Here is a 21236-nt window from a genome sequence, read left to right as displayed (position 1 = left end):
TTTGGGCTACATATCAGTTTTTGGTCAAATGGCCTACAGTATTATTCTCCACAGTGATATCAAAATAACAAAATATATAAAATGTGTGTAGCTGACTAGGTTAGCAATGTGTGTCCACGTCTAGAATGTCATAGGTTTGAATCACATGGCTTTTAGAGGTAATTATATTGCCATTGAGTCCTTGCTGGCTAATCTGACTCTCGAACCTTTTCTCTTGATTTCCACATCTTGACATCTTTAGACAAAAATATAGATAAGCAGAATAAATGTTTGTAATTAAAAATAGGCCTAAATATCTGTTATAATCCGAAGCATTTTAATAAAGTCTAAATTTTACTGCCACAAAACCAAAACACTGCTCTAATGTCCTCACAATTACGCCATTTAACATTTAATTGCCAATAGGAGAATAAACCAAATGACTAAATGCTCCTAGCTGAGACCGGCTGTCAGCCATAGCCCAATAAATAAATATATCAATGAATTTCTGGAACTTGAATGAATACATTGTCCTAAAGTTGGCATCGTGCCTCATACCTAAGAAGTGTAGCGTAAGTCCCAGTGTGTCCACTCCACTGCGGAATGAGTGCAGTGTGAATGACAGTGATCTGATTAAACCAGTGGCGCACAAACCCCCCCCCCAGACTGCCTGCACGCTGAGCATGTCGTAGCTTCTGCCAGCCTGGCAAAGCTAAGGGTCCGCTTCCATAAATAGCCAAGCAACTCTGAGCATAACAAGGTGGGACTGGAGAAGCAATTCGTGGGGAAAAGGGGGGGGGGGGGGGGTAATGGAGTCTCTCTTCTCACTTTTCAAGTCCTTCCGACTTTTTTGGCTTTTAACCTCGGGAAGAGCCTTTACTGATCTCGTATCGCATTACCGTACGCGTGACTTTGTGTGTGACTTCGGAGATTCTCCGGCAGATCTGCTTATTACACACATCTATGATTTTACTGGAAATGCGGCATCGCAAACAATATTACTGAAAGATTGAATTAAATTAATGATTATTAATTAAACATCATAATTATATGTTAATATACATATATTATGCATATAATTATATGGATAATTATATATGATAATATGTAAATAATCATAAATGATTGTTCCTAGCTGCCCTACATCTGGTTACATATCACCAGTTTTAACCATTTCAAGTGCTGTTCAGTGTAGATTGTCTCCTGCAAAGCATTTCAGGCAGACGTATCAGACCAGGAGATGACGTGAGGTGCGGGAATGACGGCCGCTATCACGGGTCATTATCTGCAGTGTCCGCAGTGCCTTCTCATGATGACAGCTCATGAGCCTCAGATGATCCAAAGTCACTGGTGGGAGAATCACACTCTTTTCCCTGAAAAGCTTTCATTCCATGGAAGCACGTTCCTTCTCCGGCTCCCGATGTAAGCGCCTACCGCACTTGTCCACACCTCCTTTTTGCCCAAATAGAGTCTTCACATTCCTCCTGTGTATTTTTTTCTCTCCCTGGGCAAGAGATTTCAGGCAAAGATCTCATAAACATCTGAGCCCCACACGGGACGCCAGCAGACTACAGTATTACAGCTTTCTCAAACATCAAACCCTGATTGCTATAATCGTTCATCTCATAAAAGGTAACTGAACGAGGTCACAGCCATGGATAGTGATTTAATACTTTGACTGGTAATTAATACAACACGAGTGCATCACGGAACATTAAACTAGTTTGGACCAGTAAATTGATGTGGTTATACCCATGTGATGTGGATTGTTTTTTCTGGGGTCCCACTGTGGCCCCCGCACCCCTAGTGCACTTCGATTGGCAGTGAAGGACCAATAGACTCCAGTGTTACAAGAAAGCTGGGTAGTTTCAAAGTAGGAATAGTCTATTACAATGGGCACAGGGGAGTAACTTTGTCTATCCTGAAAATTGTAGCTAAAAATGCAAATAACATACATGTTGCTATCATTTAAATGATCATATTATATTCTGTTCTTAAATGTAACTTTTGGAAATTCTGTCTTCATGTGGCCCCTAGTTTTCCTCGGCCCCAGGCAGCTGCCTACACTTGCCTTATGGTAAGACCACCGCTGGCCCCAGCAGAGTGCATGGTTCGAGTGGTGGTAATGAAATGAAATCAACCCCTACTGGTTGTCCCTGACTTATACCAGGATATACGTTACTCATATTCTGCCTTATTAACAACGAGCAATGGACTGAAAATGCAAAGTATGAACCTTAAAGTCATACAGGTTTATTCAACATAGGTTTTTGTACCTAATAAAGACTGAATAAGCCGCTGACGTAGAAGATTCTCTTTCACAAATTGGGCGGGGCATCTATACATTTATATCTATATATATCTATATAGTATATGTCATGCCCGGCTCGTCCGCTCCTCGTGTATGCCACGCCCCCTGCCTTCCCACGTGTATTTCCCTGATTGTACCCCGCTGTATCTGATTACTTTGATTAGTCTTGTCCTGTTTTAAGTCCTGGTCTTACCTGTGGTCCTCGTCCGTCATTGATGTTTCCTGATGTCTGTTGCCGTCCTGTATTCCCTGCCCCGGATTGCTCCTAATAAACCCCCGTTTTCCCGTATCCTGCTTGCCTGCCTGCTCCTTGCTCGCTCTGCCCGCTTCGCCCGACCGTATCCCGTGACAGTATATTTCTTGCCTGCAGGTTTTAAACATACAGATTGAGTCATGGCTGCATGTATTTAGGAATGTGCCCATTGACGTACAAATGTGAAGAGTAAATCTCTTTGACTCATTATTTGTGTCAAATATGCAATGTGCTATATTGATGTAAAATATCTCATTAATCTCATGCATGCATTTCTGATGCCATTTGCACGGGCTTTTTAGCTATTGTATGTTTAAGGCTTTCTGTCCATCCTAGGCTCATACAGAAAGGGAGCGAATACTCCATCCATCCAGCCATCCATTTTCCAAACCGCTTATCCTACTGGGTCGTGGGGGGTCCCGGAGCCTATCCCAGAAGCAATGGGCACGAGGCAGGGAACAACCCAGGATGAGGGGCCAGCCCATCGCAGGGCACACTCACACACCATTCACTCACACATGCACACCTATGGGCAATTTAGCAAGTCCAATTAGCCTCAGCATGTTTTTGGACTGTGGGGGGAAACCGGAGTACCCGGAGGAAACCCCACGAAGACATGGGGAGAACATGCAAACTCCACACACATGTGACCCAGGCGGAGACTGGTCCCAGAGGTGTGAGGCAACAGTGCTAACCACTGCACCACCATGCCGCCCCGGGAGAGAATACTCTTACACATTTTAATTCATAGCAAAGCATGTGGTTGTAGCTCATATATTCATGAAAAGTTATTTCACTGGACTGGGGGTTTGAGCAAAAATACCCAACCCATCCATCCATCCATCCATCCATACCCAACCCATGGCTGCTATATTTGAAACTGACTGTGTGTGTGTTGCCAGTTAGTAATTTAATTTGGTATGTAAAAGTGAACAAAAGAAAAAAACACAAGGACCCCCCCCCCAGCAAGTGGTTCATAATGTATTTCTTTAGAGCTTCTCGTTCAAATCCCTTCTGATCACTGTGAATCATTATTGTTGACGGTTGTGCAAAATGTACCTATTTATTCATCCTCTGCTGCTTTTGTCTCCAGTTCAGTCTCTGCAGTCTGCTGATCCTCGCAGCTTCCTGTCTGGCAGGCGACTGATGGCAGCTGCCGCTGGTTCCTCACATCCACGTCCCCACTGGCGCCGCCTTCTTGTCACGACTGCCAATCGACTAACACCATATAGGAAGAATTAACACTGATTGGGGGAGTGATTTGCCACTCACCAGCCATCAGCCAGTAGCTCACAAGCACCTGACACTCTGGGTTCTGTGTGCAATATATAAAAGCCTTCGAATTGCCTGTCTTCTACTGGTGTAGTGAAATTATTTTATTCCACCACTAGGGGCTTCTGGTCTGAAGTAGCTTGCAAAACCACCCTCTTACACTTATTTAAAACCATTTAGGTTCAGTGTCATTAAGCGCCACCAAAGTGGCTTATACAGAACACAGAACAGATCTGTTTCATATAATAAGGGGCAATGTGGGAACTCTCGGTGGAGAGTTAGAACACATTGTGTACCTCAGCTGCTGGTATTTGGTTGCTCGTCTAGTCTTGGGGGAGACTGAACTGGGAGTGAGCAGGACCTTCTTCGGGAGGGATTCCTGGCAGCGGATGGGAGACTGAAGTTATAATTCGTAAGTCTGAAATTTCAAGTGAAAACACAGATACAGACACAGCGATTGATTCGTTAAGCAATTAAGGGAGAAGAGTGTAAGGGGTTTGAGATGGTGGGCAGAGCCATGTGACATGGTGAAGCTGTTTATGCCCTGCTCCATTGGGGCCCATATCTCCCCCTATATCTTCCCAGTTCCATCTTACAAGGTGGTGATCAGCTGGAGCATTAAGGACTTAGAAATACACCAGGTTGACCTACCTTTGCAGAATGGAATATACCGTAGGAAGAGAATGTCGGAAAGGAGTGGATCTAATGCCAGGGATTTAATGGTTCCATAGAGGTGATGATTGCAGAAACAGGGGTAGAATAAAAGTCAAGGAGAGGATTGATAGTGGAGACGGCTCTTGGGGTGCATGGGACAGACCTTGGTGTTATTTCGGTTATGCATCGCTTTATTTATGCGACAGTGTGAAAGTTATGGAGGACATTCAAACTGGAGGGAGAAACAAACCCTGAAGATGATTTGTGTCAACACATTGCTACCAGATGAGACTCAGAAGAGACTTGCAGAGTGAATCATCTACTGAAAAGAGACGTAACGTATATTGTCCTCACTTTGCATTTCTTTCCCTTCTGTTTGTGGCGACACGTAGACAGAAAACGTAAGAACACGCTGACAGGACTCATTGATGACGTCAGTTCACCTAAACTCAGTACTGTCCGTAACAAAAGAATCTGAGTGTCTGATTGCCGTCTCTGTTGCGATGCTGGACTGCATGTCTGTACATTTATGATTTTTATAGCGTGGTGCACTGATCTTTATTTATGCATTTATTTATTTTGCAAAAAAGTGTTCATATAATTTAACAAAACTGTGAATATGCTTTCCAGTCTGTTTTTTTTAATATAAAAATTGTGAAATTTGTGAAACAACTATATTTCAATTATAAAGTGAATAATATGTAAGAACACATGTATGTCAGCTTGGGCTTTCAGTCGGTTATGAATTACTAGATATTAAAATATTCGAACTGAAATGTATGCTTAAATAGAACTTTTATAACAAAATAATATGCGTTCATTAAAGGATTTACTGTTTGTGCAGAAGTGTATTAGAATACAGTATACTGTATAGGTTTGAACACGAGTGCTTAACGTAACATCCCTTATATTACGCTTACTTTTTCGTATTAGATTATTTTGGCAGTCCATTCAACCAGAGACTGAACTGTAATGTTTTGAAAATGTCAAGCGCATTTAGCTTTCTAAAGACGTATACGTTAAAGACGTTTCCTGTATGCTTTGGTGTTTGTGTAAATACACACAAAGTGTAAACATAATAATGACAGTTGTTAAGCATCTTGAGATTCATCTCTCTCTGGAAAAACTGAGACGGCCGGAGCCTAATGCCATGTGGGTGACATCACCGAGACAGCGAGATATCGTCCTGATTGGACGGGGGCCCCAGCCAATGGCGACACGCTGCGGACACGCACAGATGGGAAGAGTTTAAAAAAGATTGAGTGAAGTTCTGCTGAACCGGTCCAGTCTTTCTCCAGGGAGAGCAAAAGAGAAAGAAAAAAGTCGAGGAGGGAAGACAAAACAATCTCATCACTGCACTTTCCACCGATGGCCATATGACTTCCCCCTGAACTTCACGTATATATATTTATGTGGCATTATTTAATATTTTAATTGACACGTTAAATCGACTGTGAACTTAGGAAACGATGGCGACCCATTTCAGCAAGGGACCGACTTTCGGACTGTCAGCTGAAGTCAAGAATAAGGTACTATTTTGTGCAATATCAATCCATTTAAATCAGCAAGGTGCATTGACGTAGCGGTAGAAGTCGGTGTGTTCTGGTTTTAATGATGATTTTGATCATTATTGTTCAGTATTTTGGTGCAGTATAAATAGTTGACGTGCAGCCAGCGCCTAGCGGCCGCCTCTCGCCTGTCATTTTATGTGTATGTTCGGTCGAGGTTTACGTGAGGATAATTGCACGTGCGTGTATTTATATAACCGCTGTTAGGGTGGAGCTGGTGGCGTTTCGTTTTTCATTTCCCTCGTCTGCCATTTTATAGGTAATGTATAGCTGAGGTAACACTGGACTGCACTGTACCACACATGGCTTTGTTGCCAAGCTTTCAATATATATATATATATATATATATATATATATATATATATATATATATATATATATATATATATATATATATATATATATCTTGGTCAGGATTGTGGGGGTGTTGGGGGGGGGGCAATTCCATGTAGCATAGGGCACAAGGCTGGGGGAGACTCTGGAAAGGATGCTGCCCAACAAGGTAAGGAACTGTAAAGCCCATAGGTGGGATTCGAACCCTTGACCCACAGCGCTACCCACTGAAAAATGACAGTGACTTGCATAAGTTGCCAGTCTGTCAAGGACCAGTCTCTGATGATACACTGGCGAGTCAGGAAGTCACTCTGTGGTTTTATCCAGCATAAGACGCCGCAGTCTTCTCTTTAGTTTTCAGCAATGAAAGAGGAGCAATGCCGCTCCGAAGGTCTCAGCACAGCAGTCTGCCAGACTCTTGGGATTGCGGCTGAATTAGCAGAAACTTTAACTCTGGTTTTCTGCAAAGAGCAAAGAAGCCTTCAAGCGTATGCAGTACAAATACGTACCATGAATATGCCTGACGAATTCAAGCACAGGTGGTGAGTTTTATTTGCTAGGTGACCAATTACACAGGTAAATATTATACTTCTCTGCCAGGGGCACCTCATTCCCTTCCAAAGCACATAAATACTCAGCAGAAAGCAGAAAGACAGACTCTTTAATGTGTCTTCAGCGTTGAGTTTTGCAGGCCCAGAAATGCAGAACAGCGCAGCTGGGGATGGAAAATTTTTGGTATTCATGTTCTGTGATTAAGTCATTAGATTTATTCGCCGTTTATTCAGCTGTGACCGTGACAGTGTTTATTCCACACTGTATTTAAATACACGCATTCCTTGGGACTCTCTCAGCGGGGGGGGGGGATGTTTCATAGACAGACAGGTATCTCAGCCTCCTCTCCCTTCTTTACGGACTCCTTTTATGGACTTACTCTGTTCATTCCAGGATTTTCAAAATCATATCTTCAGTAGACAATTTATCGTAGGCTGTATATTATACAATTAAATGCAGTGATGTTGAGGAAATATAATTGGCACTGCTGATATGTAGCTGAAATGATGATGCTAGTTCTTTAAGAATTTTCTAGTTTTTTTTTTCTCCCTTAATTATATTGCTTTATCTTGAATTTAGTCCAGAATTTATTCCATTCCAGAAATCTTTTCAGGCTCACTGACTATGTAAATGAGATTCTGATCTAATTCTTAGTGGCAAGACCAAAACAAAACTAATTTTTTTTGGCAGAATGCGTCAGCTGATTGGCCTTCCTTCAGCATCGGGCTGTTTGGTTTGCCAGCGTACAGTGCGTGGCGGGGGTGCCCTTGCCATAGGGCAGGACCCCGAAAGGAGCTGGGACCGTGGGAAGGAGACCAGCGGCAAGGCAGACGAGCTCATTTCTGCCCTGTTTGGTGTGTTGGCCCAAACGGCAATGAAATACCTGTTTGTGTTGGCTCCCCTCATTCTGTGTCAGGGAAAGCTGGAATTCTGAACAGGACAAGAGGGTGAGCGAAAGATATCCCGCTGCCGTGGAACTTAAAATGTGGCGGCTGCCTCCTTGCAAACGCGGAAACACAACAGAACAGGGAATCAGTCTCACTCCAGCAAAAAACATTCGTTGTTGACACGGAAATTATACAATAGTAATGAATTTTACTGTACATTTACAACTCATATCAGGGTCCTGCAAGGCTGTGCAGATAAAATATCGCTCATGGTTTTTTTCTTAAAAAAAAATAAAAATAATAATAATTATTATTATTAACGGTACTTTGGACTGATTGATGAATCATAGAGGCATAAAATCTGCAGTTTATTTGTTAATCTGGAACGGGATTACAGGAATGTATAATGACATAGCAGTTGTTAATGTCAAATGTAGATTAGGCAGTTTAATTCGGCCATTTTTTTTATGTTCTGTATCAGCATTTGCATGTAACAGGACCCTGTGCAGATTGAACTTCTGTTGGTCCTCCTGAAAGGCAGCCCCACTCTGAAGCAAAGCTTCTTCACACTTCCTCTGGTGATGGGCATGTGGTTTTGTGGGACAGATTATAAATGGATATTCAAATATCCTGGGCCTCCCTAGATATCATGGATGAATTCCAACTTGGAGGAGAGTTATTGAATCGGTATAGTAGAAAAAAATCATTAATGTATCCAGCTGGCTTGACCTCTACATGTAACCTGTCATCTTCTAATCGCAGCTGGCCCAGAAGTATGACTCGCAGAAGGAGGATGAGCTACGGATTTGGATCCAGGAAGTTACCGGCCGCGGGATCCCTGAGAATTTCATGGAGGGACTGAAGGACGGAGTCATCCTGTGCGAGTGAGTGAATGCTGGACAGGAGGGAGTCATCAGCAGCTCACCAGGACCATTTGTTTGGCATGAAAAATCACCCAGAACTCCATATAATTCCATGAGAATTCCACATATTATTCTGGGAATTTCAGCCAGGCTGAAATTCATTTTCATAAAATGAAATCGGTGATGATCTCAACAAACTGAAGGTTGAATTACCTGTCCTTTGGACAAAGTTCTGTTTAGCAACTTACGCAATTTTGTTGTATGTGTTTTTTTTTTTTTTTTAAATATTATGTAAAATTAAAGTATGTTTAAATTATTATGATATATTTTAGTGTTTGATACTAATTGCTGTGCATGACAGGTTTGTGTTTTACACTGTGTTTAAACTTCCATCCATCCATTTTCCAAACCGCTTATCCTACTGGGTCACGGGGGGTCTGGAGCCTATCCCGGAAGCAATGGGCACGAGGCAGGGAACAACCCAGGATGGGGGGCCAGCCCATCGCAGGGCACATTCACACACCATGCACTCACACATGCACTCCTACGGGCAATTTAGCAACTCCAATAGCCTCAGCATGTTTTTGGACTGTGGGGGGAAACCGGAGTACCTGGAGGAAACCCCACTGCACCACCATGCCGCCTCCGTGTTTAAACTTGCATCTTAATATATTACAATGTATGACTGACCCCAGAAACTGGAGCTATTCTCTTTTGGTCTTTGGTACCTATGGTGTCTAAGTACCCAAGAGTGTGTTTTTATTTATATCTAATAATAATAATAATGATAATTGGCCCAGGGGCGGCATGGTGGTGCAGTGGTTAGCACTGTTGCCTCACACCTCTGGGACCCGGGTTCGAGTCTCCGCCTGGGTTACATGTGTGTGGAGTTTGCATGTTCTCCCCATGTCGTCGTGGGGTTTCCTCCGGGTACTCCGGTTTCCCCCCGCAGTCCAAAGACATGCTGAGGCTAATTGGAGTTGCTAAATTGCCCATAGGTGTGCATTAGTGACTGAATGGTGTGTGAATGTGCCCTGCGATGGGCTGGCCCCCCATCCTGGGTTGTTCCCTGCCTCGTGCCCATTGCTTCCGGGATAGGCTCCGGACCCCCCGCGACCCAGTAGGATAAGCGGTTTGGAAGCTGGATGGATGGATGGATGGATAATTGGCCCTTATGAAGTATTTGTCTTGTGTTCTTCTGTTGTCTGCTAGGCTGATCAACAAGCTGCAGCCTGGCTCTGTGAATAAGATTAACACCTCGTCGCAGAGCTGGTACCAGGTAGCTGCCCAGCGTGGATGTGGAAGTGTGGTGGTGAAGCCTTATCATCGCCGTTTTAGCGGCAGTCCATAAAGGCTTCCTCAGACCTACAGCTGAGGTCATACTCTTGGCTTGGAAGATGCATATATTTACATTCCCTGTCACAAACAGATTGTTAAATTGAGTCCATCCCAGTGTATGAGCGTATATATTGGCTTCCTTTGAAAAATGACTGGCTGTCCTTGGCAATTTGGGGGAAAATAAAAATCCCCCCTGCCCAGTCCCCCCCCCCCCCACCCATTTTATTACTCAAATAATTACGTAAACTGAAGGAATGGATTAATTCCCAGGATCTCTCTGTCGAGGAGTGAGCGGTCCGCGACTTTCAGCGACTCCACACATGCACACATCTGGAGTTTCCTGTGCTCACACATGCATTGTTATAAATGTTATATATAAAAGTATATTGAGTATAATGGAAGGAGATGTTTATCTTGGGTGGCAACTAAGAGACAGGGAATCTGTGGGTCAGGTCTATAGTAGAGTGTTTTGTGTCAGTTTACAGTAGAAATAGTTATTTATGTTGATTACTAGATTACATATTTGAATTATGAGTTGTTCTACATGATTAATATAGATATGTTTCCCAATGCACTGTACAAAGGTCTTAAGCAATCAAAGAAAATCTTTAAAGTTATTTATCTTGGTAGTAAGTATATTTTTGCTTACAATTTGACATTAAAATATCGGCACATTAAAAGTTACATAAAGAATTCCTTCTTGTCTTCAAAAAGTTACTGATATCTTGTTGGTTGGCTAGAACTCAGTGAGGCCAGACATGTGCTAGTGCTCGAGGCAAATAATATATGAGTGTACTGGACGGTTGCTGCAAATACAGGGTTGAACTTCAGGGAAGGTTTTGAAAATAGCTAAGCTAACACACTTTGACAGACGTGATATCATAGTTTTACGCCAGCACCATTTAACTTCCTTCACGTTGCCTAATACTTTTGCACAGCATTGCATATTTTCCTGATTTATCACTTTGTATCCTTTTTATGCTTCATGTTTACCATTGAGCTGGAGAATATTGGCAATTTCGTCAGAGCCATCACAGACTATGGCCTGAGGCCACATGACATCTTTGAAGCCAATGATTTGTTTGAGAACGTCAACCACACTCAGGTCCAGAGCACTCTGATCTCCCTGGCTGGATTGGTGAGTGCAGCATTTATGAAAATGAAACAATGAATGCCACTCTTTATCTGGAGCGCACTGTTACATCTCCAACGTGTTTATCTTGCTGTAGAGGTTCGTCCCTGAACTTCTAGAGTCCATAGCCATAATTCCTCACTTTCATACCTAGGCGAAGACTAAAGGATACCACACCAAGCAGGACGTCGGCGTGAAGTATGTTGAGAAACAGCAGAGACACTTCAACCCCCAGAAGCTGAAGGACGGATGCAATATCATCGGGCTACAGGTGGCACAGGCCTTTTCATACACTATTAAATTACGATATTTAAGCATCTCGTAATAATTTTGCTAATTGTGTATTTTTTTGTTACACTCAAGCCTAAAACTACCTGTACAATATTATGCTTCCTCATCGTAAATATTCGGTCCTCATACCAGCAAATACTATGCCGCCTCAGATTTTGGAAAAACCCCGGTTTCCTAAAGTTGATGAAAAAAAGCAGTGACCAGATTCCAGGGAGAACATACTTTTTCAGAAATGAAATGAAATGAAATCTTACTGCCTTAAAAATGGTTTTTCCCACAATGACCAGCAGCAGCAGATGATAGACAGAAAAGAAGATATGATAGAGAGAAAGACCGTATCTGTGATCTCTCCTGATAATGGCTTCAGCATGAGAAAAGCATTTGAAAATGTCTCTTGTGTTCGGTTTCCTTGTTTTAACCACAGTTTCAGCTTGACAATCTCCAAAATCCTCAAGATGCAAAGGCTGGGATCTTATGTCTGTGTCGCATGCCGACACTTGTTGCAAGCATTCTAATGGAGCTGGAAGAAGGGAAGGGAATTACACAAAACAAGCAGAGTTGAACATCCATCAGCATTCGTTGATCCAAGATATGGTCACCAGTTGGGGATCTACGTTTGAAAAAGGCTCCGTAGGCCGTCTTGAGAATTTGCAGCAGAATGTAACGCATGGCATCTCATGCTTACAGACAATGGAATTAGTGCCCTTAAAGACCTAAATAAGCTCCTCGGAAGTCTCCACGATTTCACTGTCACTGCCGAAGTCCTCTGGTCTCTGAGAAATGAGCATCATTAAGCCAGTGCTTGAACACACCAACGATGAAGTACTCAGTCCTGGTAAAAAATGGCAGCATGCTCTCCAAACAAAATAAGGAAAGGGTTAGACAAGACCTGGAAGAGGGAAGGTAGGTGGAAGAAATGAAGAAGGCTTTGAACATCTCTTCTTTTGTGGATCCATGTTTTATTTTGCTGAGAATTACGATTAGACAGTGAATGTATGCGTGCGGAAGGAAGCACCACTGGTACCAGTAAGGACCTTCAAAAACAGAGCCACAATTGATAATGAGCAGCACCAATCCTTTCAGCACTAGACTAAGGGTACAGGTCTATCCGGACTGTTGCAGTGAATGACCAGTGCAAGGCAGGCAAGAACATCATCAGAAAATCCATCAACGAAAGTGATTCTGGAATGAAACAGCACTTATCCCAGTCTGCAGTTAGTGCTGATGCTGATCGACCGGCTTGGTGGATAACACATGAGGTAGGGATGCCACATCTTTGGGAGAATGTTTATATGCATCCCTTCCACATGTCTGAAAAGGGACTCAGGACTATGGTCATACAGTATTCTCTCCAGGAAGAGATCAAGACTGAGCACAGAAAATGTGAATGTACTGACATTTCTTCACCATAACTTGGACTGACTATACTGAACCAAGACTGCAGTTACTGTAAAAGGTTTGACGACATCAGTATTAATTTAGAAGAGGAGGTCCAGATGCTGGATTTTAGTTTTAGAAATAATAATTTGAATTTTTTTTAAAGTCATGTGAAGTCAATCATAGTTTCAAATAATTTCTGCAGGACCAACAGATGTTCAAAAAACCAAAACACTATATGGACAAAAGTATCAGAACACCTGACCATTACACCCACAGGAACTTTTATGACGTCCCATTCTAAATCCATAGGCATCAGTTTGGAGTTGGTTCCCCCCTTTGCAGCTGTAACAGCTGCCACTCTTCTGGGGAGGCTTTCCGCAAGATTATGGAGGGTGTCTGTGGGAATTTTTTGCACATTCATCCAGAAGAGCATTTGTGAGGTCAGGCACTGATGCTGGATGTGAAGGTCTGGCTCATGATCTCCATTCTAGTTCATCCCAAAGATGTTTGATGGTGTTGAGGTCAGGGATCTGTGTGGGCCAGTCAAGTTCTTCCACACCAAACTCACCCAACCATGTCTTGCTTTGTGCACTGGGGCACAGTCATGCTGGAACAGAAAAGGTCCTTCCCCAAACTGTTCCCACAAATTTAGAAGCATACAATTGTCAAAAATATTTTGGTATGCTGAAGAATTCAAAGTTCCCTTCACTGGAACTAAGGGACCCAGCCCAACCCCTGCAAAACAAACTCATACCATCATCCCTCCTCCACCAAACTTTACAGGTGACACAATGCAGTCAGGCGGGTAATTTTCTCCTGGCATCTGCCAAACCCAGACTCGTCCATCAGACTGCCAGACAGAGAAGTGTGATTCGTCACTCCAAAGAACATGTTTCCACTGCTCCAGACTCCAGTGGCGGCGTGCTTTACAGCACTGATGTGAGGCTTGCATGCAGCTGCTCGGCCATGCAAGCCCGTTTCATGAAGCTCCCAAACGCACTTGTTCTTCTGCTGGAGTTAATGACTGAGGAAGTTTGGAACTCTACAATTACTGAGTCAACAGAGCGTTGGCGACTTTTACGCCTCAGCACTTGGCAGCCCCGGTCTGTTACTTTACAGTCTCTGTTCCTAAAAACCTTCCACCTTGCACTACTGCCACTTACAGTTGACCGTGGAATATCTAACAGGCTGCATACAGTGCAGTTGATAAAATTATTTCAGTTTTTGTTCCTTTGTTGTGCTATATTTTGAAACCAAAAATAATAAAGATAACCCTGAAATTCTGGATATTTTACAATTAACGGTGCCACCCCTAATGGGGGATGGACAAAATGCATTATGAAAAGGGACTTTGAAGTAAATAAATCGTAATTAGGTCGAAAGCCAGTTAGGAGTAATTATCAGCTGTAAAAGAGGACTGACAATCGGCATCCCGGGGCAGGTAACAGTCCCCACATGCCTGGTATAAAAAGTATAAAACCTGAACCCCTGAGCAAAGGGGAAAGTAACGTGAGCAGCTTTCACGCTTTCTCCTCCGTCCGCATGGGCTGACATTCGGGGGAATCCAAAGGGCGCCTTCAGCCCACAGTAGCTGTTGGTATGTATCTTTCGGGAGGAACACAAAGCCAAAGAGTGTGGCCGTTTCACAGGACCTGGGGCACTTTACAGTGCAAACTTTGTTCCCTTATGCTGCCTCCATATTACAGGATGGTAATGAAGCTATACGCAAAGGCCAACACCAGGATGAAGACTAAACTTTCCACGGCTTCCCGAAGCATAAATCCCAAACATCGTTCAATGTTTATGTGAAGTTCTGAAGCAGACTTCCACCAATTAGAGGCTTTCTTCTTGAAGAATGGTCCAATACTCCACTACAGATACTTGTATGATGGCATTCCAATAACGAATGAAGCTATTTTGAAGGCAAACGGTGGCCATACAGCCTATTATGTCCTCAACATTGATAAATTGCTGGGTGTTTACTTGTCCACCCCCTGTACGTCCATAAATGTTTCATAAAGAACTTTCATCAACCTAATATTTCAACCAGAAAAGGAATACAAAACCTGGAACATATAAACACGCATGAAGTTTTTAGCCAATATCCAAAGTTTCTGCTCAGGCAAGCTTATCTATTTCATAATGTTTTATTTCAGATGGGGACTAACAAGTTTGCCAGCCAGAAAGGGATGACATCATATGGCACAAGGCGTCACCTCTATGACCCCAAGGCCGGCATGGAGAAGCCAGTGGACCAATCCACAATCAGTCTGCAGATGGGCACCAATAAGGGAGCCAGTCAGGTGAGGATGGGAGCTCATGGGAAAAGGCCTAGTGCCTGTACCTATTAGCTCCTTATCTTTGTCTTTAAAAATGGTAAATTCATTCACTTACACTGGTTAGCAATTAAGAGTTCAGTTAATTCTATTATGTTTTCAAGATATTACTATAATGTGTAACAACTTTGGTTCTAAGTAACATGCTTTCACTCTACATCCATCCATCCATCCATCCATCCATCCTTCAACTGTTTATCCACGGGGGGGGCGGCCTCCCAGGTAGCATAGGCCACAAGGTAGGTGAACATGCTAGATCAGGGGTGTCAAACTCCAGTCCTGGGGGGCTGGTTTTTGGTTCCCCCTCATGTCAGGGGGAAATTGGACAAACTGGTGAAGAGGGCCAGCTCTGTCCTGGGCTGCCCACTGAAATCCATCGAGCAGGTTGGGGATGAGAGGATGCGGTCTAAGCTAACATCCATTATGGACAACACCTCCCACCCCCTGCATGAGACTGTACGAGCTCTGAGCAGCTCATTCAGCAATAGACTTCTACACCCACAGTGTAGGAAGGAGCGCTACCGCAGGTCATTCTTACCAGCGGCTGTCAGACATTATAACAGTTTAGCGTGAGTATTTTTTACTCATATATGTTTAACTGACATATCACATGCTGTAACCAGGATCATTCACACCCCACCCCACCCCCGCACTTGTGTACATATCTCTGTACATTTTGTACATATCTCTGTACATCTTTATTTATTTCCAAAACTTTTGTACATTTGTATTTATATCTTTGTGTATCTACCTGCTCCTATTGTTCTATATTACGTTTTTGTGCAAGAGCTCTGTAACACCTAAATTTCTCATTCGTGGGATAATAAAGGTTTATTCTATTCTATGTCACACACCTGATTCAACTCCTTGTGCTAATTCCCACACAGCTGTTGACCTGAATCATTTATGGTGGAACAGGGAAAGAACTAAGGTACACAGGGCTCCGGCCCCCCAGGATTGGAGTTTAACACCCCTGCCTTACATTAAATTCCAAGGACTCATACTAATACCATTTAGCCTAACTGCATATCTTTAGAAAAAGAGAATTGCATACACACAGAGCAATTTTGGGATTTCCACCCGCAGCCCTAGAAGTAGGAGCCAATAGCTCTACTCTCTCCCTCACCATGGCACTAACCATCCTTCTGCATACCTTAATTTCAGTGTTTGGTTGCAGCGAGGCTGACAAACCATAAATAATTTATGTCTGGAAACTCTGCCCCTTCCCCAGGCCGGCATGACCGCACCTGGCACAAAGCGGCAGATCATCGACAAGAAGATGGATCTCGAGTCATGTGACCCTGCCATCATCTCCCTGCAGATGGGAACCAACAAAGTGGCCTCCCAGACAGGCATGACCGTGTATGGCCTGCCCCGACAGGTCTACGACCGAAAGTACTGCATCGCTCCAGACGGCTTCATCAACAGCGGAGAAGGTGGGGAGGCGTATGGTCATGACAACTACCAGGAGTCATAAACAGGCGTCATCATTCCCGTCCGCGTCAGTTAAGGCTAAATGCTAAATCCTTAGGCATTTATAAATCCTTTTCTCCAGCACGTAACGTACAGTTTGTCTCACTGCTGTTATTTTAAGCGTCTTGATTTTCACGAGCAGCTTGCATTTGAACTCCTACGCTTAGCTCGTCTTATGTCGGCTCCCGCAGGCTGCTTTCGTGAATTTCCCACTTTTTACAACCACCTGCCACAAGGGCAGTTTTTTGTTTCCATATTACCCCTTTTATCTAAAGCCTTGGCTTTATTTCTGTTTATCATTACTGTTTCTGTTGAGTTTCGGCACCAAAGACGCTGTCCCATCCCCACCCAACGTGAAAAACCCTGAAAGACGTAGACAGCTGCCAGATTCCAGCACTGAATAATAGCCCATCTGGCCCTGCCTGCGAATCCAGCCCCCGAGCCCCCCCTCTTTCGGCCGTGGCACACAAAGGAATGAGCAGCTGGGGGGGACAGCCGCAGACACCGAGATCAGGAGGCACGTGCCCCGAAAGAAATTCTAACGTTAACATTTTGGGGTCGGTGGGGGGCAAAAAGGACCCCGTCTACCTGCTTGGAGGATGAATGACCATAAACCATAAGAGGACCCTGTCGTTACTAACATCCATGCTTTTAGATCTGTTTAATAGTTTTTTGTTCTCGGTGGCAGAAGGATATACTTTTTCCTCAACATTTCAAAACAAAAACTGTTTATTAGCAAGAAGTATTACCTGACTGGCTTAATAGCAATACCAATCACTGACGGCACACATACACACACACACACTCTAGCGCACACCATAATTTCCTTTGTTTTAAACTCATTTTTTCCCCAGACGTGCTTAGAATGAGGTGTGACAGTGTATCTTCAAATCACGGTGTTAGCCTGCCATCTAGTGTTTTGCAACATTACTCAATTGTCAGTACAATTTATGCGCCAAAAGGAAATCAATAATTCCTTGCAACTGCTGCACAATATACCATCAGACATTAAAACTGATATCTTGCCTCAGCTGTTATTGAAATATACAGTGGCTGTAAAATGTTGACTGATATAGTACAAACCTTTGAGGATCTTGCATGTCTGACACCTAATTTATACGGTACACAAAAAAGTCATCTAAAGTGTCTTGCATTGATTAATCAGAAAAGACACTTACCAAATTCATTTTTTTATAGCTGAAGTTCTAGATGAATTTAGGTGTAGCCACTAAACATTTGAGATGTTTTTATATCAGTGCATGGAGACACCATGTCAAATGAGGGTCTAACAAAAGAATATGTATGTTTTTAAATTGCAGGAGAAGTATTAATGCACTTTTCATAATTATAGGTTTTAATATTGAAGTTCATTGATGGGGAGAAGCTGTTTTGTATTTTAAGTGTGCTGTAGGAGGAAGACACTGAGGGTTTTCCATCACTTGTCAGAGCAGCTCCGGTCTCAGGGCCAAAAGTGGCCCCGGTGTGAGCTTCCCGAAGGAATGCTGGTCAAGAGATAGTCTGCCTGGCCTGCAGCTGGGTAGTGCTCTCAGCTGTTCTGATGCATGTCGTCTTAACCATGGAGGGAGAGAGAAAGTGTTTTGTAACGTGTGCTGCAGTCAGCTGCGTGGTTTAAAACTGAAATAGAAGACATTTGTCAGGAAGACAAAAAGCTACAATACAGAAAAATGTAATAACCTCAGTACCCAGTATACTTCATGAGAACTTCAAATTGTACCTTGTTAATAAACACAATATGAAGTAGTTCCCCCTCCCCTAATTGCTTCTTTACGAATGTAAGCAATTACTGTCTGACCATTTTCCTCACTGTACAGCAACATGACAAACTTGTGGCAAGAGAGACCAACAACTACCTGAAGTAACAGGCATCCAAAGGAAGAAGTAGGACTGGTTGGGGTGTGATATGAATAACACGGGGGGGGGGGGCAGGTTGCACAACAAGGTAATGTAGCACACTATGCACCCAAATGGGATAAAGAAAACACACTGTCTTATGTTCATAACCAAAAGGACAGCTAAAGGATTTAAGATGAGGGACCTTCCCATCGTAATACTACTGATTTCTGATCCGAGTACAAACACAAGTAACGATTTACTAAATGACAAAGTACTTAATCACAGATTAATTTGCACGTGACATCAAGTCATTAAGCTGGTCTGGATTTAAATCAGCAAAATCAAGTTTATTGGAACATAAAAAAGTATGTCAAATCTACTGACGTTCAGTTTCATGGAATAAAACAAAAATAATTACACCCTACAAGTTACCCCCCCACACCCCACAACTAGTTTAATACAAGAGGCCGGTTTCACAATCATGAACGATTGAACTGTTACTTTTAAGACTTCAGTAAGGGGATCAGGATTATTTAGGTCTGTTAAGTAAACACTGAGACAATAATTGAAATCATCGCAACCAAAAACGCCAAAAAACGGGGAAGCGGGAAGGACACGCCCACAAGTTAGGGGCTCCATTTTAGTGAGAATATCCTGACTTTGACATATGAGCACACATGCGCTCCAAGACCTAGATTTGGAAAGAAACAGCAGAGCTCACCATATGTTTAAGGATAATGGACAAAAGCTGCAAGTGCTTTGATAATCTCTTTTTAATAGCTACTTTATATTAACTGTGTAGGGTTGTCTTTCGAGGGATCTTTCCTGCCTGTCAGTCCTATCCACCTAGTCATGCTGTTACATGTACGCATACTTCCAGTGACACTGGTTGAATGACTGTGACCTACGCATTCCTGACCATCACTCCTCTGCCCATACCCACTGATACCACAAGCAGTTACTGATTGGCTGCTTCACAGGCATCTATCCAATCACTGTAGACATCCACTGGTTCTGAAAGGTCTGCAAAGGTATGTTAAGGAAACTGAAAGCAAAAGGTTTTCACACAGACATAATCCTTAGCAGTGTTAACTGACTGGACATAGGACTGGTGGTTACCCCGGGCAAAGATATTTGCATTATAAATCATTTCCATACTCAATATAGCCTGGCAAGCAACATAGCATGCAAGCGTCATCTAGGTGGTATAAGCCAAGGAGGGTCCCTATGCTTTCATAAAACTAAGGCACTTGAACTACATTAGTGAAAGAAAAAATGGTTATTGCAAATCAGATTAAAAACGCCTATTAAGCGATCACGTGCAAAAACGTTCATATACGGCACATCCGCTGAAGCTTCGCATTTAAACACATAATTAAAGGCCGCTTTTACGCCGATATGGAGAAGGATACATGTTATCGGAGTCTGGAACTCCTCCAAACAAACCGTGCAAGAAATTATGCCCGTATTCCGGCTCCTTTCCCTGGGGAGAGAAGCCAGTGAAACACCTTGACAAATCAACAAGTATTATGTTCAGTGGGGAAAAGGCTGGCCGTGTGTACACGTCATTCTCCACCTACATCTTCACATCGCAAGATTTCTCGTGGTTACAAAACGGACAGGTAAACTGGGTGTCCAGGTTTCCGGTCATTCTCTTCTTTGGTGGGGGCTTCCGCTTTGATTTGCGACGGCCCATTTTCTGAATTATCTGCAAAATAGATATTTAAATAACATATGACCTGATGTCGAATGACAGGAAACTGCATATATATGTAATTGACCTAACGGAGGCCAGAGCAAGCCGATTAGTTACAATGAATGGCAGATTAATGTTAATATTAAACACCACACAATGTACTATCGAGGTAGCTAGCTGATTCAAATACCAAAAAACGGGAATATTTCTATAAATATTTAGTAGTTCTTTTACAGTTCTTTAAATCGAAGTGTCTCTAATGCACAACAGTGATCAACACATGGCAAGTTGGACCAAACAATGCATTTACATGAGCTAACTAAACTGAGAAAAATTCAGCTACTGGTTTAACACTGAAGTATGTTACCGCAATACGGCTACGGAATCAACCCAACAATAAGATTCTGTAATAATAACATAAGCATGTTTCTTTTTGTTTACCTTCTCCAAGAACAACCAGCTAGCTAGCTTAACCTCCTGCAAAGATTGCTCCCCGTTCTTCCTCTTCTGTAATTTTATTGAGGTTGATGTCTCAATTCGCATAGCGCCACCTGTTGGGCTGGCGTGTAATAGCAATGGGCTACTTAATACGAGTATTATCCGCCACAACTTTACAAACGTTTTCAGTATATAATCGTTACAACAGCGAAGTTGTGATGTTTATGTCCACATTACGCTTGGTGATTAACAAACATGCTCGCCCATAGAGAACATTTCAAGCCTGGCTTCCTCAAGAGGATGACTTGCACAAATAATCCTATATCGGGGCTGTCAACTTTGGTCAGCTGCCTGGTGTTAGATTTTCAATTTGAGAGAAGTATATAAATTTAGAAATATATAAATATATATATTTATTAGATTTAATAGATATATTTATTTAGAAATATATAAATTTAAATGCAAGGCTCCCAAGTTTCATCAACAATTTGGCATGAGATTACTTTAGAGGTGAAACGTGTGTCTCACGGTCAATGCATAAGAACCGAGAGCCCTGCTTACCGTATTCATTGGATCTTGCTCTGCCAATTCCACCTTTCCTGCACTCCATCTTCGTGCTCATCCAT

The 21236-nt window shown here is 42.8% G+C and overlaps 2 protein-coding genes across 2 annotated transcripts; one reads left to right on the top strand and one right to left on the bottom strand.

Annotated features, from left to right (window-relative positions):
* The first annotated feature begins 5699 nt into the window (after window positions 1–5699).
* On the top strand, window positions 5700–18488 carry LOC125742281 (calponin-1-like). Its single transcript, XM_049014162.1, has 7 exons — window positions 5700–5998; window positions 8572–8693; window positions 9885–9951; window positions 11011–11148; window positions 11297–11413; window positions 14970–15116; window positions 16381–18488. Exons 1-7 carry the CDS (start codon window positions 5939–5941, stop codon window positions 16624–16626), a joined length of 897 nt encoding a protein of 298 aa, XP_048870119.1. The 5' UTR covers window positions 5700–5938; the 3' UTR covers window positions 16627–18488.
* A 314-nt stretch (window positions 18489–18802) lies between these two features.
* elof1 (elongation factor 1) lies at window positions 18803–20724 on the bottom strand. Its single transcript, XM_049014176.1, has 4 exons — window positions 20614–20724; window positions 20057–20184; window positions 19889–19959; window positions 18803–19499 (listed from the first exon to the last, which is right to left on the bottom strand). The coding sequence occupies exons 1-4, from the start codon at window positions 20713–20715 to the stop codon at window positions 19435–19437; spliced, it is 366 nt and encodes a 121-aa protein (XP_048870133.1). The 5' UTR covers window positions 20716–20724; the 3' UTR covers window positions 18803–19434.
* Window positions 20725–21236: the final 512 nt, after the last annotated feature.

This window comes from Brienomyrus brachyistius, chromosome 5, assembly GCF_023856365.1.
Source record: "Brienomyrus brachyistius isolate T26 chromosome 5, BBRACH_0.4, whole genome shotgun sequence".
NCBI lineage: Eukaryota > Metazoa > Chordata > Actinopteri > Osteoglossiformes > Mormyridae > Brienomyrus > Brienomyrus brachyistius.
This window is presented reverse-complemented; position numbering and strand designations above follow the sequence as displayed.